Raw genomic sequence first — 21,279 nt, 5'->3', positions numbered from 1 at the left:
CACACACACAGAGCAGATGCAGCAGACACTGAGTGAAGGTGTGTGTTGTTTTATTGTGACCGGCGTTGTAAACACACACAACACATCTGTAACCACAGTTATAGAAAGACAGACCATACACACACACACACACACACACACACACACACTCACACACACACAGCAGATTTACAGCACATCAATAAATAAAGAGGAGCTGAGCTGCTGCTCAAGTGCCTTTGAGCAAGTCACCGGCCCCCGGCCACTCATCACACTCGGGTTAGCAGAGTGTGTAAAACGAGTCTCCACGGATACAAGACAGAGAACAACCCCGACAGGAAGTGACACGGGGTGGGGGGCGGGGTTTAGTGGTTAGTCCTCGAGCAGATCAGATCAAAGCTCCAGCGACCGACTCACCGCCGTCTCCACTTCCACCTCAAGTCCTGAGACACATTCCACATGTGGAAAAACTCATGTGGAGGACTTTATTGGGCTGATGGAAAACTGGAGTGAAGAAAGTGTGAAGGCTCTGAAAGTTCATGTTCATATCGTAGTGGAATGAATGGAGGAAAGGGAGGAGGAGTGATGTGGCAGCTCTGAAAGCCCACTGCTCGCTCTGGGAGGAGAGCAGAGGAACGTGAAGGAGAGGAACCTCTGGACATGCAGGAAATCAGTGGGACAGAAATTAAATTTAACATGAAGCCTGTCCAGGTGGAGCCGGCCCCTCAGTGCTCCCTCATCCAGTTACTGAACCTGTGCAAACACACACCTGCTCACACACCTGCACTGCCACGGCGTGCTAGGGCCACTGTGTGTGTGTGTGTGTGTGTGTGTGTGTGTTAATATTCTGAGAAAAAACTTCAGAATTTCTGAGATTAAAGTCATAAATTTATGAGAAAAACTCTCAGTGTCTCTTCAGAGTCCAGATGCTGACGATAACACTGAGGTTTTTCCTTTATTAATAAATCTGATTGCTGTTATGTATGCAGGTTTTTTCTCGTAAATTTCATGAGTTTCTCCGCATAAATTTACAACTTTAATCTCAGAATTCCTGAGTTCTGACGTTATAATCTTGGACTTTTCATGTTTTTTTCTCTCTTAAATTTATGACTTTAATCTCAGAGAATATCCATGTTTTTTTTTTTTTCTCAGAAATGTGTAACTTTTTCTAGTTTTTTTTCCTCTTAAATTCTCAGGTGTTTTTTTTTTTTTTTCTTAGAATATTACATCCACTCCCACGGCTCTGTAATCTTTTGGCCCTAACACGCCGTCATACCTGTGCAATGTGTAGAAAAGGTGCTTTTATTTTTATAGAACATTCTAACTCAACACCATATAAAGATATACACAGGCTTCTATACAGATATCATTACCCAACATTAAAAATAATGTACTTTTTCTTATTTATCTATTTTTCCCAGCGGACTGGCACAACCATTCAGGCTGCAGCAGCCACCTCTGGGCTGGGTAGGTGCATGCTGGGTAAACACATTCAGATCTGATGATGTGTGTTTACATTAGAAAGCATTAGAACACAGTAAAATACACAATGCAAGACAAAAAAAAATAAGAAAACAAAATTTCTCCTGCTTTCCATCTTTAGCTCTTTGGTCCTGACAAGAACATTTCCTGCTGTGTGTGTTTTATCATAAAGGTGGTGGGAATAATAATCAGTAAATCTGAACATGAGTTGGTTTGTGTCTCAGGGAAGGTTTACCCAGCATGCACCTGCAGCCCTGCAGTTGGAATGCTGTCATGTACAAAGTTAGTCGACAAAAAAAAAAAAAAAGAAAGAAAAGAATGCCGCTCGCAGAGAAAGACTGGCGAATCCACCGCCTCGCCTCTGGCTGAGCGGAGAAGTGTCTCCTGCATTTCCACGGGAGGATCCTGGGCATCGGCATCGAGCCTCTTTGCGGATCCTTTTATTAAAAAAAAACAAAAACAAAAAACGTCTGTGCACATGCGCTGCTTTTTTTTTTTTTTTTTGTTCACCTCAAATTCTGGAACTTTTCTCTCAGATTTTTCACGAGGCTCTGCTGTCCGGCCTCCGCCTTCTGCTCAGACTCTACACTCGTTTCCTGGGCCTCGTCCTCCTGCTCGTTAGAGGACACGGTGGTGGTGGCGGTGGCGGTGGCGGTGGCGGTGGCGGCGGCGGTGGCGGCGGCGGCAGCGGCGGCCCTGTCGAGCTCTCTGGCCCTCACTGCCGGCAGGTTCGGCTCTGCTCTGGCTCGAGCCTCCTCCCTCTGCCTGTACTCGTCTGACTCCTGATAGGCCCGGCAGCGGTCGATGACAGCCATGATGGAAATCTTCTCTCTGCTCGTCGGCGAGCGGATCTGAACGTAGTTGCTGTCGTCCTTGTCTTCTTTGGCGGCTTCTTTGGCCTCTTTGGCGGCTTCCTCAGGTTCTGGCTCAGACTCCGGAAGCTTCTCGGCATCGTGTGGCGGCAGCCCCGGGACGGCGGCGTGGTGGCTGTCCGGGAGTTCGTGGTGCAGCCTCTGCAGCCGGCCCAGGTGCAGGCTGCTGAGCCGGTGGTCCAGAGAGTTGGCTCTGTGCAGCCGGGCGCTGCTCTCTCCTTGCTCGGTGCCCTGGCCCAGGTGGGGTCTGTACTGAGGAACCTCGCCAGAACCTCCGTCGCCCAGGAGGAGGCTGGACGAGCAGCTGGAGCGTCTCTTCGTCCCGCCGTCCAGCATGCGCTCCGGGACGGACCGGCTCCGGCCCACAGGAAGCTGCTGGGAGCGGTCGCTGTCGGAGACGGCGTACTTGGAGCGAAGTTCACGGACGTCGGGCCAGTTGAAGCCCTCGGCCGGCGGGGGGCTGAGGGGGCTCCTGGCGTGGGCCTGGCCCGGGGACACCACCCCGGGGCTGCCCGCTGACCTGCAGGGGTGGGTGGGGCTTGGAGATCGGACCCGCTCCACGGCGACTTGGTTGGAAGAAACCAGCGGCAAAGTCAGGCTGGGTTTACCTGCAAAACAGAAGATACATCAGTGGTTTTCACAGTGGGGCCCCTGGGGGTCCCTGAAGGGGTCCTCAGTAAAATAAGGAATAGTTTACCTGCCTTCATCTGAACCTGCGTCGCTCATCTGACATTTAAATACAACATTTTAATCAGCTGAAAAACTTTATTGATCCCTGAGCGGAAACTGGCTCAGTTACAGCTGCTCATATTCTCAAGAGAAGAATTAAATTGTAAGAGACAGAAAAAGAAATAGAAATAAAAAATGTATCTTAAAAAATTTGTAACATAAATAAATAAATAATTTAAAAAAGTATGTTCTTATGGGCATTAAGTCTTAATATGTGAATTAATCCTACAAAATGTTACAATAAATACAGAAATAAGAAATTGGGTGTATGTAAAAAGTCTACCTGCACACACAATATGACATTTGTTTTTTTCCCCTTTGTGTCCCTTTGTTTGTGTTTTGGCAGCCAAACTCTGCGTTTCCACAGAGATAGATTTACATGCGGAGGTCAGGAGATTACAGGAGTCTACAGCCACAAAGGATCCAGCTGAAGAAACTCACCTCATTCAAATTCTGCAGTTATTTTTAGGTCATACAACAGTTTAGATATTTGCATATTTGACAAATTATGCACATTAATGCCACTGACAGATGAGGCCATCTTTCACAGGGAATTACACCAAGCGGTACTATCAGATCCGTCCTGAAGGGACAGAAAATACGACGGCGTGTTAGTGTCAGGGCCTAATGAGCTCTAATGCCAAAGAGAGAGGGGTGATATCTGTCTGACCAATCAGCTCACAGCTCCATATGATTTCTGTTCATATGTTTTGTTAGTTTCAATTTTTTGTGAAACCAAACTGAACCAGATGAACAACAAAGCACCAGCTGTGTAGCGAACAGAAGACAGGCTTGAGAACGCCCCAAATTAAAACAGGTGTTGTTGTACCTGAGCTCTCCTTCTCCTCGATCACACATGGGAGGCTCTTCTTGCCCATCAGGACGTCTTGGCTTCGCTGCCGGACCACCGGCCTGCCCGTCTTGATGCGCTGGCTGTACTGGCGGGCCAGGTGGAGGACTTTGGTCTTCGCTTTGTCCGCACTGTCCGGTTGGTCTGAATTTTCACTGGTCGGCGCTCCGTCTGCCTCCGCCTTCAACTGAGCGATCCTGGGAAACGTCGCCCTGAGGACGGCGCCCTCTTCCCTGAACATTTTCGGGGCACCTTTCCAGCTCCCTGTCCGATTCGCAGCGAGGCCTTTGTGCTTCATGGGTGAAGGGCTCATGGATTCCTCTGTGATGGTGCTGAGGTCGGACTCTTCGCCTTCCCTGTCAGAGTCCTTGCTTGGGGTGTTATTCCTGTTGGAAAGGCTCAAAGCAGTGGCTTTGGAGTTTCTCAGTGCCTCGGGAGGTTTTTCGCGCCCCTGGGATCGGCCAATGTCTCGCTCCATCGCCTGCCAGATCTTAATCATCTCAGACGAAGGTCGAAACTCTTCGTCTTTGACAGGCATCTCCTGTAGGCTTTGAGATGTGGACTTGATGCCAGCAGAGTTGGTGCTTCCTCCTTTGTTGAATCCTAAATCCTCTAGCTCCACATTTGTCTTCAGGGAGTCAAATGAAGCGCTTGACACTATGTGACCTTCAGCACCTGCGGCTGATGCCAAGTCTGACTCTGTTGAAGGATTCATCTGGACAGTTTCCAGGTTTTTCTCTGCTGGTGAGGCCTCATCCTTCGGGATGCTGTTGAACCGGCTCACTGAGTTCCTGACCAGCCCGGAGGGGATGTAGGTCAGGCTCTCCCTGCGTCGGAGGCTGAAGGTGGCATCCTCATTCTCGGCGTTCTCATAGTAACTCTTTATTTTTCCAATGAGCAGCTGGTCCTGCTTGGACAGGGTGGAGTCCCTCCGGCGCCGAATGCTTCGGTCACCATCGAAGAGGCTGTCCTCCCTGGGAGACAGCGCACTCAGATCTGTCACGCCGAAGGTTTCCTGGGGTTCAGAGCAGGCGCTGTTCAGCCGGAGGGATCTCTCACTGACTTCAGCGCCCAGACTGAGGCTGCTGGCATTCCTGCTGGGCAACCTCGGCGAGGGGCACCCGAGGGAGCGGCTGTCATCTGTGGCCAAGCTGCTTCGTCGGATGCTGTTGCTGAAATGCTGTGCGATGGCGCTGGCTTTGTCCAAGACGGAGGTCGGAAGGATGCTGTCAGCTTCGCTCTCCTTCTCCGCTGCCTCTTTCTCATCCTCTTCGTCAGAGGATTCCCCGCTGCTTAGTGTCTTTGAATCGGATTCAGGTGTGGTGGCTGATGGTTCCTCTGGGTTCTTGGCACCTCCTTCAGGTGTCTGCGCCTCCTCCCTGTGAGGAGACACTGGGAGCCTGCTGGGAGGCGTGGCTGAGGGACTCTTGGGGATGGAAGGCGCTTCTGCTTCAGGGCTTTCTGACGGTTTGGCCTCTGACGTCGCTTCCTGTTGTAGCTTTTCTGTTGGCGGCTGGAGACGAAGGAGAAAACACAGAACCAATCAAATAAGCCGCTCCCCATTCATACATTTGTTTTTAGACTGACATGGTATTTGTTTTTGTTTTAGCTGCTTGGTCATTTATTTACTATGCTTTTCCACGGTTTACCTTGGAGAGTGAAAAATTATTTTAAAATAAAAATATTTTATTTTAAAATATGTGCCTTACAATGTGTAAGGCATTCTTGTATTCTTCTCCTGAAAATTTCAGCAACTGGAACTGACCCAATTACCCCTCAAGGATCAAGTATTTCTAATTTGGACTGTCTTTATGTTCTGGTCATAGCTTTGTTTTGTTGTTGTTTTATGACTTGCAAATTTGATACTGTTTAGTGTTTTCTGTGTGGACAACAGGAAGATGAGCAGCCACTTGTGGAAGCTAATGGGGATTCCAGATAAAGAATAAGACCTCGCTGTTTTGTGAAAGGACAAATGACACAGGACAGAGGACATATTCGTCCACCGCCTGTACAAACACCCACCTCTTCATTTCCACTTGGCTCATCTTGACCTGCCAGCTGTCCGTTCTGCTGCTTACAGCCAGGCTCCAAAATGCCCTCTTCATCCTTTAGCAAGAAAAATAAATACATAAAACACCAAACACCAACGTCTGTTTGGCTCAGGGGGTAGAGCAGTAGTTGTGATCAGAAAACACCAAACATATGACAAAATGAGATCTTTGGCAATGCTGATATTAGCAGATGACAGGGAACAGAAAACACTGTAAACATTCAAGTGATATCCATGAGCGATGGGGGTTAGTCATTCTTGGTCATTTCCCAGTGCCTGCAGGTAGCCCACTCGAAACCAGCTGCTCTTATTATCTGCCTGACAGCATCAACAGCAGCCAAAGTGACGGATGGATTAATGGTAAATCCTGATGACTTCCGCAATCAGCATCCCACCACAGACAGATCACTGCCGGTCAGTGTCAGAAACCAAACATGCAAATAAAGCTCATCACCACGGCAACTTAAAACTGGAGCAGCAGCAGGTTTCATTTTGGCTCAGCAGCAGCAAACATAAAATAAACTTCCATTTTTTTTTTTTTTTTTTTTTTTTTTTTTTGCTCTCAGACCTGAAGAAGAGCAATAAAGTTGGATTAAACAACCTGTTGCAAAAGCTGTGGCCTGATGTGTGTAGTCAAGATGGCAAACAGCCCAGAATAAGTGCTGTCAGAATACTGGCTATGTTTAACCCTCTGAAACCTTCTGAAAATTCACTTGATCGCTTTCAAAAAGAATGTAAATTTAAAATAAAAGTACTATATAATTACCACACAATTACCCAAAATATAACAAAAATAAAATGTACAATAAATTCCAAGAAATAAAAAAAAAAACAAAAATTCAGTCAGATTATAAAAAAAATATATATATAAAAAAAAGAAATCAGAAATAACACTATTATCATCAAAGTTGCACCATCAAATTACAAAATCAAAATAAAAAAATAAAAACAACAACAACAAAAAACAAAACAAGGGGTTTCCAGGGGTTAAAGGTCAGGGCGGATGGTGATCTAAACAGGACGTTATATCATCATATTATGATGTTCAGCTTAATGTGAACCTCACGCCTGACTCGCTACGTGGCCGTTGGCAGGATTTCACAGGTCAGTGCAAAGAGGAACCTGTTGAAATGTCTGGCTAAAAGAAATAATAACTCGTCCGATTCCAATTTCCCTGCTTGACTTTAGCAGCGCTGGCAGTCGCCCAAGCAGGCAGGCAGCAGGCAGCAGGCAGGCAACAGGCAGCCACACAGCGTTAGTTAGAGTTTTTCCCACCAGACGAGGCTCATGCATCAAACTGAGGGTGGTCCTCTGCAGCGGCGCCTCGTCTTACAGCTCAGTTATCGCTAACAGGCGCTGCCATGTGGTTATTATCCATGATTTTAGCGTGTTATGAAGCTGCTGTAGAACGGGACGTGGAGGTGGGAGGTGGTGGCGGCGGAGTTTGATGAAACAAGAGGGAAGTGACCCCGCTGGCGGCAGAGTGCCTCACCGTTGTGACCCCCATGGAAAGCAAAGCCTTGGCCCTATAGTGCCAGCAGGAGATGGCGGCCAGCATGGAGCTGGCGAAGTCGGCTACCTGGTCGTCCTCCATCAGAATGTCCTCTGAGTCACTTTCCTCCTGCTCCGCCGCCGTCGGCCCGGCCCGCTGGGAACGAGGCGGCTCGGGCCTCGCCTCCTCGTCGCTGCCGCTCAGCAGCTCCAGAGAGTCCTTCCTGCCGCCCGGCTCTTCCTCTTCCTCCTCCTCCTCGTCCTCCTCTTCCTCCACGCTGGGCCTTTCAGCCTCAGACTCGCCCAGGCTGGAGCCCAGGGTGCTGATGCTGGGGGCGGACTGCAGGGAGCGCCGCTCGCCCGGCAAAGCGCCCTCGCTGTCTGCGTGCTGCATCGGGAATCACATTCCTGCTGCGTCACTGCAGTTTGTCACGTTTTACATTTTACTGACCAACGCTGACGCAAGCAAACACCGTCGAAGGAAGGCCGCACCTGACCCACCGACATGCCAGCCACCCATCATCCATCCACTATCCATCCACCATCCATCCATCATCCATCCATCCATCCACCATCCATCACCATCCATCCACCATCCATCCATCATCCATCCATCCATCCACCATCCATCACCATCCATCCACCATCCATCACCATCCATCCATCCATCCATCCATCATCTACCATCTATCCATCATCCATCCATCATCCATCCACCATCCATCCATCATTCATCCACCATCCATCCATCACCCACCATCCATCATCCATCCACCTTCCATTCATCATCCACCACCCATCATCCATCCACCATCCATCCATCATCCACCATCCATCCATCCATCCATCATCCATTCATCATCTATCCGTCATCCATCCATCCATCCATTATCCATCCATCATCCATCCACCATCCATCCATCCATCATCATCCATTTATCATATATCCGTCATCCATGCATTATCCATCCATTATCCATCCATCCTCCATCCACCATCCATCATTCACCATCCATCATCCATCCACCATCCATCCATCATCTATCCATCACCCATCATCTATCCATCATCCATCCATCATCCATCCATCCATCATCCACCATCCATCCATCGTCCACCATCCATCCATCTATCCATCCATCATCCATCCATCATATATCCACCATCCATCCACCATTCACCATCCATCCATCATCCATTCATCATCCATCCTTCATCCATCCATCATCCACCATCCATCCACCATCCACCTATCCATCCATCCATCATAGACATCCATCCACCATCCATCCATCAGCAATCATCCATCATCCACCATCCATCCATCATCCATCCATCCACCCATCATCAATCATCCATCATCCATCATCCATCCATCATCCACCATCCATCCATCCATCCACCATCCATCCATCATCCATCCATCCATCCTGTACAGCAGTAATAACATGACAACAGAGCATCGACACATTCTTCATCAGATCATTGGCGACTATCTGCTCACCTTCAGGATGGCTGCAGGTTCCACACAGCAGAGGAAAAACCAGAGAAGAAGAACACACAGGGTTAATGGTTAAAGCACAGCACAACATCTTGACTGACCAATAATATCATGAACTTGATTTTTTTGTTTGTTTGTTTGTTTGTTTTTTTACCTTTGGTGCTCCTCAGTATTTGTTTTGTCGGCTCTGGGGAAGAAAGACAAAAAAGATTCAGCTTTTATGCATTTATTCTGGATTTCGTTTCATGCGACAAATGGGGGTTTGGGGTTTTCTAGCTCAGACAAAAGCTCCTGTAATGCCAGCGTGCAGCGTGTGGCGGCGTGCAGCATAAATGTTCTAAAATATCAATACTGTTCAGTGAAAAAGACGACATCACAGCATCAGCTCTAATGGCTTCCTGAACAAACACTGAAGTTTGTGAGCATGTTAAACTGAAACAAAGTATGAAAATATCACAGCATATAGAGAAATGTTAGCAATAAATAAAATACAACTGTTAACATAAATTATATTATATTATAACTCTGGCAGGTGAATAACTGAGTTAGAAAACTCAAATAAACGAAATGAGTTTACTATAAAACACTGAAAAGGCTCTACGGAGGAACAGAGACAATAATCAATAAAAAAGACAATAATCAATAATCAGTTTGTACCTGACTGGCGGCGGCCCTGACGTCCCTCTCTGGGAAACTCGTCAGACTGACAGGACAGAGCTTTCTTCAGCCGCTCCGGACTGTAGCGGTACCTGGACGAGTCTGAGGAACCAGACAACATCAACTGACACCAACTGACACCAACTGACACCAGCTGACACCAACTGACACCAACTGACATCAACTGACACCAACGGACACCAGCTGACACCAGCTGACACCAACTGACACCAGCTGACACCAACTGACACCAGCTGACACCAGCTGACACCAGCTGACACCAACTGACACCAACTGACACCAACTGACATCAACTGACACCAACGGACACCAGCTGACACCAGCTGACACCAACTGACACCAACTGACACCAACTGACACCAGCTGACACCAGCTGACACCAACTGACACCAGCTGACACCAACTGACACCAGCTGACACCAGCTGACACCAGCTGACACCAGCTGACACCAACTGACACCAACTGACACCAGCTGACACCTGACATGACAGTGTTGAGGTTCGGATCAAAAATAAACCAGATCAGATCAGATGAGACTGGAACTGAATTAGATCAGATTAGATTAGTTTACATGAGATTAGATCAGTAAATGAGGTCAAACTGATGAGATTTGATCACATCAGATTAGAGAGAATCAGATTACATTTGATCAGATTAAATTGGATTGTATTAGCTGAAATTTAAATGATCTCTGAGGGGAAGTGACAGGATGCAAGGATTTCAATAAAATAAACACCAACACTTACACATGGAGTCCATTTCCAAGATGGCTTCCTTCGCCTGGAGAAACAAACAAACAAACAAACAGAGTCAAGTCTGCTGCCATGTTGAGTGTTGAACAGGTGAGACAGGTGTGCTGACAAGTGAGACAGGAGTGTTGACAGGTGTGCTGACAGGTGAGACAGGTGAGACAGGTGTGCTGACAGGTGAGACAGGAGTGTTGACAGGTGAGACAGGTGAGACAGGTGTGCTGACAGGTGAGACAGGAGTGTTGACAGGTGAGACAGGTGAGACAGGTGTGCTGACAGGTGAGACAGGAGTGTTGACAGGTGTGCTGACAGGTGAGACAGGTGTGCTGACAGGTGAGACAGGAGTGTTGACAGGTGTGCTGACAGGTGAGACAGGTGTGCTGACAGGTGAGACAGGTGTGCTCTGACCTTCTGTGGGATGATGGCATGGTGGTTTTCCAGAATGATCCGTTTGATGTGGTGAGCCCACAGCTTCTTCTCCTCCACCGTCTTCGCCTGGAGACAGAAACAACCACAGACTCACAGATCAGACCAGACCGGATCAGACCGGACCAGATTGGATCATACCAGACCAGACTGGATCAGACCAGACAAGACCGGATCAGACCGGACCGGATCAGACTAGACCAGACCAGATCAGGCCAGACTAGGTAGGACCGAACCAGACCAGACCGGATCAAACCGGACCAGATCGGATCAGACCGGACCAGATCGGATCAGACCGGACCAGACCGGACCAGATCAAACTGGACCAGATTGGATCAGACCAGACCAGACTGGACAAGACCGGATCAGACCAGACCAAACCAGACTGAACCAGACCGGATCAAACCGGACCAGACCGGATCAGACCAGACCGGATCAGACCAGATCAGACCAGACCAGACCGGATCAGACCAGACCAGACGGGATTGAAAAACTCTTTGTCAGGTTTGTTTTGCTGCCAGCTGAGTTTGAGACTTTGTTTTGTAACTTTGTGGCATTTTTATGTTTTTTTGTAATTGTCATTTTATGTTGTTTGTTGATTGTTGTTTTTGTAAATCAAATGAATTTATTCAGGTGTCAAAGACTAAAAATGAATCAAATCTAGATGGTTAGTAACTCTTGGTTGAGTGTTTCAGGAGTAAAGGTAGGGGCGTGTTCAGTTTCTTCATCCATGCACATCCTGCATTTCCTTCTGGGTCCATTTAGATCATTTACAGGTGTTCTCTCAACACATGTGGGACTGAAGTAACTATTAAGTTTGTTGGTGTGGGGCGTGCCAGGTGGGCGGAGCAAGGCGGGCGGGGCAGGGCTGAGCAGGGCGGGGTCAGTGGTGGTTCTACACCAATTTTACTGAGGGGCCTGGCTGGGGCCAGCAGTTTTGTCAGAGGGGCACATTCAACCCGGGGCAAAAAAGACAAAGATTCAATATTATATCTGATTTTTTTTCCCATAAAACTAGTGATTACCCATTGTAACCAAACTGAATGGTTCAAAATATCACATTTGAGACACAAACATAAGAGACAGAAGCAATGGAAAAATAATGTTACGGGGGCACTGGCCCCTCCCCAGAACCACCAGTGGGCGGGGCGGGCAGAGGGGGGCGGGGCATCTCACCTGCACGGTGTGCGGCTGTTTGGGGTGTTTGTAGTGGGTGACGCTGAAGCTCAGGGAGTCCTTGGCGCTCTCGATCAGCATGAGGGTGGAGCACTGAAACCAAGAGCACAGAACACACCGTCACAACAAACACACACTCCCTCCTGGACCAATCCGGAGCCACCGTTTGAGACGAAGCAGCCACTTCCTGTTTCCTCTTCATGAGCTTTTTGGGACAAAGAACTTCTCGACTTGTCATCTGTCATCAAGCCTGAAGACAAGACTCATTCATTTAGTCCACAAAGTCTTCAGCTGACTGTTCTCCTGTAAAGGTACCGAGTGCAGAACCTGCTGAACAGAACAGCAGCAGGACAGGGGCCGGCACAGAACACAGAACATGATGGAACACAGTCACAGTGACACATTCAGTGTATTAAGTTAGAATCCAGTTTTCCTGTAAGTGCTACCAGTTAACAGGAAATGACTTTCATCAGGCAGGAAAAATGAAAAAATCTGTTGTTTGGATGTCGGCTGTTCGCTGCAGGTCGTCCTCTCCCTCTGCGCCTGTCTGTCTCTCTCAACTGGCACTATCAAAATAAAAGCAGAACCCCTCCAGGTTGGTTTTTGGGTCACGTGTCGGGATGAACCCGGTCATGTGACCAGGGGGCGGGCCTCACCGAGATGTGCGCCTTGTACACGTAGTGCTCGCCGCGGCGCTTGGTGATGAGCAGCATGCGGTCGAACAGGAAGAGCGTGCGCTCGTTCTTGGCTCGGTGGACCTTGAAGGTTCCCTCCAGGACGAGCTCGCCGTACGTGGTGAGGTCAGGACCCTTCCAGTTGAGCAGCAGAGACTGCACCTCCTGCCACACACACACACACACACACACACACACACACACACACACAGAATTGTCAAAATAAATGAATAAAAGAAAATCAGTAAAACATCTTTGGACAGTATCAAAAAAAAAAGGTGACCAGGAAACTACTTAAGAAATATTATATATATATATATATATATATATATATATATATATATATATATATATATATATATATATATCTTTCAAATTAAAAGGCTTGCCCACTCCTGAGTTCAACTAAATTAAGTTAAAACAAATGGACAAAAAAGTGAATAATTATCAGGATGTAGGTATGAAAGAAAAAATTACTAGAGCATAAATAAAAGCATGAATAAATAAAATATCCAAGACATTTATGGAACAAAAGTAAAAAAATAAATAAATAAATAAACAACTGAAAAACAAGAAAAGTACCAGAAAAAATAGGCAAGAAACCCTGAAAATTTGCAAAACAAATATTTTCAAAAATGACAAGAAAACGGTACTTGACTTTATAATAACTGAGATTATCTATTGCGTGCATGCGTGCGTGTGTGCGTGTGTGCGTGCATGCATGCGTGTGTGTTTGTGTGTGTGTATGTGTGTGTGTGTGTGAGAGAGAGACCTGCAGGCGCACGGCATGCTCGTGCTTCCTCTTCATGTCGTTGATGTACCAGGCCACTCCAGTCATGGTGTAGATGGCCTCCTCCACCACCTCGTAGCCCTCCTCCTGCGGGTCGAAGTGCTTGGCGATCTCCTGGTGATGAAGAGGGAGGAAGGGGAGGGGGAGGAGGAGGAGGATGGCAGATGTAATGTTTCTTTATATTATTTTCTGTAGTTAATATAAACTGAGAACATGGCTCAGTGTCAGATCTATGATGAATATCTGTGCTCATTAAGATGTTAGCACACGGGACAGTCTAACAGCTTCTAGTTTCTGTTTAATAATAATAAAACTTTCTGCGCTGCTGCTAATAATAATAAAAATAATAATAAAAATGATAAATGTGTCAGTCTTGATCATTTCTGATTGAGTCTGTCTACAAACTCTAAGCTGTGTGTGTGTGTGTGTGTGTGTGTGTGTGTGTGTGTGTGTGACAGAAAACCCTTTCAGTTGTACATGTATTTTAAAATAATTAGTACTGTATTAGAGACTATTATCTATCAGTAGAATTTTGTTTTGTCCTTCACAATCAGATCAAATGAGATCTGAGGGGCTGAAGTGCACAAATGTAATGTAATGTGATTGAAGTGAATGCCCGTGGAGGACAGCAGTGAGGTGGGAGGAGCAGCGGCCCGTGTCGGTGCGTCACCTGCAGCAACAGGTGATACTTGAGGATCCGCTGAACCGGTTTCAGCAGGTACGAGCCCAGAGGCAGCGAGCGCTTCAGCGACGCCTGGCGCTCCCGGAAAAACTTGGCCAGAGATTTAATCCTCATGCACTCGGTCAGAGCTGCAACCGAACTGAGGTGAGGACAGGTGAGAACAGGGGAGAACAGGTGAGGACAGGTGAGGACAGGTGAGAACAGGTGAGAGAAGGTGAGGACAGGTGAGAACAGGTGAGAACAGGTAAGGACAGGTGAGGACAGGTGAGGACAGGTGTGGACAGGTGAGAACAGGTGTGGACAGGTGAGGACAGGTGAGAACAGGTAAGGACAGGTGAGAACAGGTAAGGACAGGTGAGGACAGGTGAGAACAGGTAAGGACAGGTGAGGACAGGTGAGGGCAGGTGAGGGCAGGTGAGGGCAGGTGAGAACAGGGGAGAACAGGCGAGGGCAGGTGAGAACAGGTGAGAACAGGTGAGAACAGGGGAGGGCAGGTGAGGGCAGGTGAGGACAGGTGAGGATAGGTGAGAACAGTTAGACAAGTCCATGCTGATCACAGCAGGGGGAAACAGTGGTTGGAACAGTTTGGATCAGCAGAAACAAGTAGAAACGTGTGTAAACAAGTACAAACTGGTTTAAAGCTGAAACAGGTGTGAACAGGTACAATCATTTAGAAAGCAGAAACAGATTTAAACAAGCAGAAAAAGGTAGGAACGGTAGAATCAGGTAGAACCAGGTAGAATCAGGTAGAACCTGGAGGAAAGCGGTGCTTACTTGGGGTAGTTGGTGCAGTACTGAGTGTAGATTTCAAAGTACTCGCTCTGAAAGAGACACACAGGGAAAGTCATCATGAGCACAGAACAGCGCCAGAGTTAACGAGCTGACCCTGAAGGCCACACGCCAAATCAGGGAGCCGCAGACTTTCCTGTTTTCCTTCACCGCCACCGCAGCCCAACGTCCAGCTCAAACCAGATGAAGCAGGACAGAAGGGGGCGCTGTGCTCTGATCCACACTGACTCTCCTCTGATTCATTTGATGCTTCATTATTTGCTCTCCTGTCAAACTTCAGGCTTAATAGATAGATAGATAGATAGATAGATAGATAGATAGATAGATAGATAGATAGATAGATAGATAGGTAGATAGATAGATAGATAGATAGATAGATAGATAGATAGATAGATAGGTAGATAGATAGATAGATAGATAGATAGATAGATAGATAGATAGGTAGATAGATAGATAGATAGATAGATAGATAGATAGATAGATAGATAGGTAGATAGATAGATAGATAGATAGATAGATAGATAGATAGATAGATAGGTAGATAGATAGATAGATAGATAGATAGATAGATAGATAGATAGATAGATAGGTATACTTTATTGATCCCAAACTGGGAAATTCCCAATGTGTACACACACGTCAGTGTGCATTAAATATCAGCCTCACACTGAATTCATTCCATGAAACATGAACTTTAATTTGCACTCAAATCAAATCAAACCTGAAGGACTGAACCACAGGCAAAACAAAACAAAACAAAACAAAACAAAACAAAACAAAACAAAACAAAACAAAACAAAACAAAACAAAACAAAACAAAACAAAACAAAACAAAACAAAACAAAACAAAACAACACAAACATGTGACAGTGCGGTACAGTGGTGCAGATCTCCTCCTGCAGCCTCTGGGATTCAAACCGACAACCTGCAGATGGGGAGCGCTCACCTTCATGACGAAGCACCTGGCGATGGCAACGGGGTCGTGGTGGCACAGATCCAGATCCTGCAGCAACTCGCTGGGAACAGGTGGGAACAGGTGAGAACAGGTGGGAACAGGTGGGAACAGGTGGGAACAGGTGAGAACAGGTGAGAACAGGTGAGAACAGGTGGGAACAGGTGAGAACAGGTGAGAACAGGTGGGAACAGGTGAGAACAGGTGAGAACAGGTGAGAACAGGTGAGAACAGGTGAGAACAGGTGAGAACAGGTGGGAACAGGTGAGAACAGGTGAGAACAGGTGAGAACAGGTGAGAACAGGTGGAAACAGGTGGGAACAGGTGGGAACAGGTGAGAACAGGTGGAAACAGGTGGAAACAGGTGGGAACAGGTGGGAACAAGTCAAAACAAGTGAGAACAGGTCAGAACAGGTAAAGCTCGTCTGATGCAGCTTCACATCACACCTGAACACACACCTGACTCTGATCTCAGCTCCATCAGAGTCGCTGTGAGCTGAAACTTCAGTCGCATCAGTTTCAACTGTTTTTTGCAACGAGGTTCACACAACAACCAATCAGAGCAGAGTTTGATGACACCTGACCTGTGAGGTAAAGCAGCCCTGCTGATCTCTGAACGCTGCCAGTCTCTGCCAGCTGTGTTCATTACTGTGTGACGTTAATTAATAATAATTATGCACAGTTTATCTCACTTCTTGCCAAACTTACTATCCTTAACAAAAACTAACAAAATAATGAAAACCAGCTGTGAGAAAACAAGAAATATTTAACATTATGTTACCTGAGAATTTGTTTTGCCTAATTTACAGGTCATTTTCTTGTCTTTCTTTTTTCAGGACATTTCAGGTCATTTCCTTTTTTGTTTGTGAGTCGTGTATTAATCACCTTTCACTGAGGGCCTGCAGCTTGTCTGCTTGTTTTCTTGTAAAGCTGCTCCTTTCACGAGCATTAAAACACAAAAACAGCAGATCTGCGTCCGTCCAGCTCTCACAGGTTGGAGGTCAGAACAAAGTGAGAGTGGTGCTGCTGCAGGCTCACAGTGTGGAAGCAGGACTGCACAGCAAACCACAGCACACAGCCCGAGCCCCGCCCCCCCCCCCCCCCCCCCCCCCCCCGGCTGATCCCAGCAGCCAACCAAACTCACCCTGTGACGCCCAGCGGGGCGACGGCGAGGCGAGCAGCTGTGGAGCAGAGACCCAAAGCTGAAAAACACATTTTCTGCAACACTTTGCCACCAAAATCCTGATGTTTCCTGTGACGGCGAATCAGGGAGCCGCAAACCTCAGATAATCTCTGAGATTAAAGCTGGAGATTTCTGAGCAAAAACAGTGAAACTATTTTTTTTTCTCCTCCTGTGGGATCCAGTCTGAAGGAAATCCTGCTGGTCTGAGTCCAGAACCCCAACCTCCTCCTCAGCATCTGGACTCTGAAGAGACGTTGCTGTGACTTGGGCCGATTCAGAAGAAAACAATCTGCTGATTCTGGGTCAGATCAGCAGGATCTCCTTGTTCCTGAATCCCATGTCAGAGTAGAATCTGCTGAGGGGATCAGCTGCAGGCCTGAGACACGGCCAGCAGGGGGCAGCACAGGTGGAGCCGCAGACACAGAGGAGGAGAGAAACTAGTTGTACTCGATTCGTCCTCATAAATTTGTGAGTTTTTTGTTGTAAATTTACAGCTTTAATTTTTTTTTTCCCCCTCAGCTTATTCTCCTCCCTCGGCTCTATAATTATGTTTTATTTCCTGCAGCGGTCCTGATGTGCCGTCCTGGGTCCTGGTCCAGATCCTCTGGGTTCATGTTGGAGCGGAGCAGCAGCAGTGCAGTGCTCCTTCTGTCCACAGGGAGGCGCTGCAGGATCTGCTCCGTTCGTACGGGGCAGACAAACCGCAGCTGGAGCTTCATCAGGACTTTAATAGTTTTCTTTACGTTCTTCAGACTCACAGTGCTGAGATGAAACACTAGCTTTTTTTTTTGCAAATGTTTTATTAATTTTTTAGTCATGTTTGTATGTTTTTTGTTTGTTTATTTGTTTGTTTTTGATTTTTTTGCCAATATTGTGACTAAAGTTGTTGTATTTTCTTTGCTAATTTTCTCTTCACCTTTTCCCCATGTTGTTAAGATCCAGATGTGTTTTTTAAGTGTAACAGTTTCTACTGAATTCAAATCAACTGAAATCAAACCCACTTAGCTGAGGACCCTGTGAGGGTCCCCGGACCGCAGGTTGAACACCGCTCCCGCCGGCTGAGCCTCACCTGTTGAACTCGTAAATGTCCTCGATGTTCCCGAACAGAGCGCACACCTGCTCCGGCCTGATGGACAGATCTGATTGGTCGATGATGTGAGCCAGGTAATCCTGTACAGGGGGGAGGGGTGTTGTGTGTGGGTGGGTAGGTGGGGGAGGGGGGGAGGGGGGGTTGAAAGAGGGTAGCAGGAGGAGATGGATAATTATTGGCAGCAAAATACAGAACAGTCACATAAAAATCATCATCATCGTTACTTTATTGTTTTATTATTCATACTATTGTTCTTTTTCTTTTTTCTTTTATTGTTATTATTTACGCTAAGATATAAATTCTGATATTAATATTAATATTAATGATAATAAGGACAGGAATAACATACTGCTGCTCGTCCAAGTACAAATACAAAAGGAAAAAAAAAAAGAAATAAAATTAGATGAAATGAAATGATTTGTGTTCCAAAACACAGAAACAAGAGGAAAATAAAAAAGATGAACAGAGAGAATGAATGAATGAATGAATGAATGAATGAATGAATGAATGAATGAATGAGTGAGTGAATGTGTTTGTGTTGTGTGTTGTGGAGGTGATGGGTGCAGTGCTGCTGTCTGTCCAGCAGGGGGCAGCAGCTCACTGCTCACCAAGAGACACCGACCAGCAGCTGCCACTGCACATCAAACACTGCACTGCACCTGAACTGTCACATGTCAGAGGCTGACCAATCAGAGTACCAGGCTTCAGCAAGGTCAGACTGAAGTACATCAGTCAGTCCTAAACCAACTATCAAACTCTGAACCACTGATCAAGAGAAAATGTTGATTATGCTTCTGTCTGTTATGAATTGTATGTACAGTACACGTGTGTCTGCTCCATGTGCTGCATGTGCTCGGCACTTTTTTGTGCTCTCTGTTGCTTTTTGTGGCTTTATGTGATTATGTCTGCATACAGGTGCTGTGTGGTACAACCAATTTCAGTACCACTGACAATAAAGTTGTATCATATCGTATCGTATCGTATCGTATCGTATCGTATCGTATCGTGATCAGAACACAGCTCAGAACAAACTACAGTAACAGCATCTGTTAGCATGTTAGCATGTTAGCACGACACAACAGGGCTGTATTCAACATCGACATACCGTTACGTAACGTCAATCTAACAGAAACGATAAAGCTCTTTTACCTTGGGGAACACTTGAAGCACTGGCTACACTTAAATACTACCTTGGAAGCCTTAATGGAGCACTGTCGGTTTAAATGGCAGAGGCTTAAATACAGGCTGATGCTGATTGGATAACACCTGGGACACGCCCACAAAACGGAGGAAAACTACCTGTGAGGCAAAACATTACGACCAAACACACCATTCAACGAGACGTCACACAACGTTACGTATCCTAACGTCGCTGAATCCACCCCTGGACTGCATCAGCTGACAGGAGGAGGCGGGGCCAACAAAGACATGACATCTAAACACGGCGCCTCAATGAGCATCAACTTTGGAGAACCTGAGCCAGCGTGTTGTTGGAGAACCTGAGCCAGCGTGTTGTTGGAGAACCTTAGCCAGCATGTTGTTTGGAGAACCTGAGCCAGCGTGTTGTTGGAGAACCTTAGCCAGCATGTTGTTTGGAGAACCTTAGCCAGCATGTTGTTTGGAGAACCTTAGCCAGCATGTTGTTTGGAGAACCTGAGCCAGCATGTTGTTGGAGAACCTTAGCCAGCATGTTGTTGGAGAACCTTAGCCAGCATGTTGTTGGAGAACCTTAGCCAGCGTGTTGCTGCGGTGCTAGCAGCGTATCAGAACTGCAGGAGTGAAAATCCTCATGTTTAACTGGGTGGACTGTCCCTTTAACTGGTCGTGTGTTGTTTATAAAAACAGAAACTGACCCAGAGAAACTGCACCTGAAACCTGCTGGAACCTGCTGGAACCTGCTGGAACCTGCTGGAACCTGCTGGAACCTGCTGGACCCATGAAATCTGATTTGTTTTGGAGGGAAGTGAAGCTGACAGACGGGTTTTTATTTCACCTGCAAACAACTTCACCACCGCCAAGCAACTTCCTGTTTCTGCTGACACACACACACACACACACACACTCTCTCTCTCACACACACACACACACTCTCTCTCTCTCTCTCTCTCTCTCTCACACACTCACACACACACACACACACTCACACACACACACACACACACACACACACACAGGGTTGAGTTGACCTCAGCAGCTTGGTGGCCCAGAGGAACCCTGCAGCTCTGCAGACGGCCTGCTGGGGGCGCTGCAGGGAACATCATGAGGCCACACAAACGTCCAGGTGTGAAAACGAGCTGCAGACCCCCAGAGGTCCACCTGCCGCCTCACCTGTCCTTTAAGCACCTTCAGCCGTTAGAGGACAGGTGAGGGACAGGTGAGGGTCAGAGGACAGGTGAGGGTCAGGGGACAGGTGAGGGTCAGGTGAGGGACAGGTGAGGGTCAGAGGACAGGTGAGGGTCAGGTGAGGGTCAGGTGAGGGTCAGAGGACAGGTGAGGGTCAGAGGACAGGTGAGGGTCCCGTGGTCAGCTGCTGTCAGGTGTTATGAGCAGGACGTCTGAACAGGATCTTGTCCCTCAGCGAGTTTCCTCCCAGATCTAAACACACCTGAGCACCTTCATACCCATGATGCTTCACTCTCCTGCAGAGCAGAGAGCTGAGTGACAGAGACAGCGCCTCCTAGTGAGGGGAGAATGGAGCCGCAGCCTGCAGCCCCTCGGCCCCGCGGAAAAAACTCAGGATTTCTGAGGTCAAAGCTGTAAATTTACAAGAAAAAACTCAAACATTTATGGGAAAAAAAATCTCAAAAATTCTGAGATTACAAAGAACCAAATTCACAAAAGTTGTCAAACCAGCTGTCCTCCTCCTGTGGGATCCAGTCTGAAGGAGATCCTGCTGGTCTGAGTCCAGAACCCCAACCTCCTCCTCAGCATCTGGACTCGTTTTAATTTCATCTCAGAGATTTTCTGAATTTTTTCTTGTAAATTTGTGACTTTAAAATCTCAGAATTTTCAAATTTCTGACTTTTATCTTTGTTGTGGATGTTCCGGTCCTCCTCGGCTCTCAAGTCTCTCTCTCTGCCTAAAGAGGACTAAAGAGAAACAGGGCGTGGCGAGCCGTACCTCCACGATCATGCG

General features: G+C 47.1%; 1 protein-coding gene across 5 annotated transcripts in view; it reads right to left on the bottom strand.

The window, feature by feature from the left end:
* Positions 1-1,151: 1,151 nt before the first annotated feature.
* Positions 1,152-21,279, bottom strand: part of LOC115355815 (pleckstrin homology domain-containing family G member 3-like) — a 42,479-nt gene continuing 22,351 nt past the window's right edge. For 4 of the 5 annotated variants that reach the window (XM_030046710.1, XM_030046709.1, XM_030046712.1 and 1 more), the window contains 17 exons: positions 21,265-21,279; positions 18,124-18,224; positions 15,866-15,935; positions 14,905-14,951; positions 14,119-14,269; positions 13,431-13,562; positions 12,641-12,823; positions 11,985-12,077; positions 10,791-10,877; positions 10,380-10,413; positions 9,612-9,713; positions 9,109-9,141; positions 8,958-8,968; positions 7,542-7,841; positions 5,935-6,018; positions 3,892-5,425; positions 1,152-2,941 (listed from right to left, as the gene is read on the bottom strand). The exon at positions 21,265-21,279 is cut by the window's right edge and continues 476 nt beyond it. In XM_030046710.1, coding sequence (XP_029902570.1) covers positions 1,968-2,941; positions 3,892-5,425; positions 5,935-6,018; positions 7,542-7,841; positions 8,958-8,968; positions 9,109-9,141; positions 9,612-9,713; positions 10,380-10,413; positions 10,791-10,877; positions 11,985-12,077; positions 12,641-12,823; positions 13,431-13,562; positions 14,119-14,269; positions 14,905-14,951; positions 15,866-15,935; positions 18,124-18,224; positions 21,265-21,279 — 3,951 coding nt within the window. In that variant the 3' untranslated portion in view covers positions 1,152-1,967. The remainder of the gene's footprint in view (positions 2,942-3,891; positions 5,426-5,934; positions 6,019-7,541; positions 7,842-8,957; positions 8,969-9,108; positions 9,142-9,611; positions 9,714-10,379; positions 10,414-10,790; positions 10,878-11,984; positions 12,078-12,640; positions 12,824-13,430; positions 13,563-14,118; positions 14,270-14,904; positions 14,952-15,865; positions 15,936-18,123; positions 18,225-21,264) is intronic. The other variant, XM_030046711.1, reaches the window with a different exon arrangement.

The sequence above is a fragment of the Myripristis murdjan genome, chromosome 24, assembly GCF_902150065.1.
Source record: "Myripristis murdjan chromosome 24, fMyrMur1.1, whole genome shotgun sequence".
Taxonomy (NCBI): Eukaryota; Metazoa; Chordata; class Actinopteri; order Holocentriformes; family Holocentridae; genus Myripristis; species Myripristis murdjan.
This window is presented reverse-complemented; position numbering and strand designations above follow the sequence as displayed.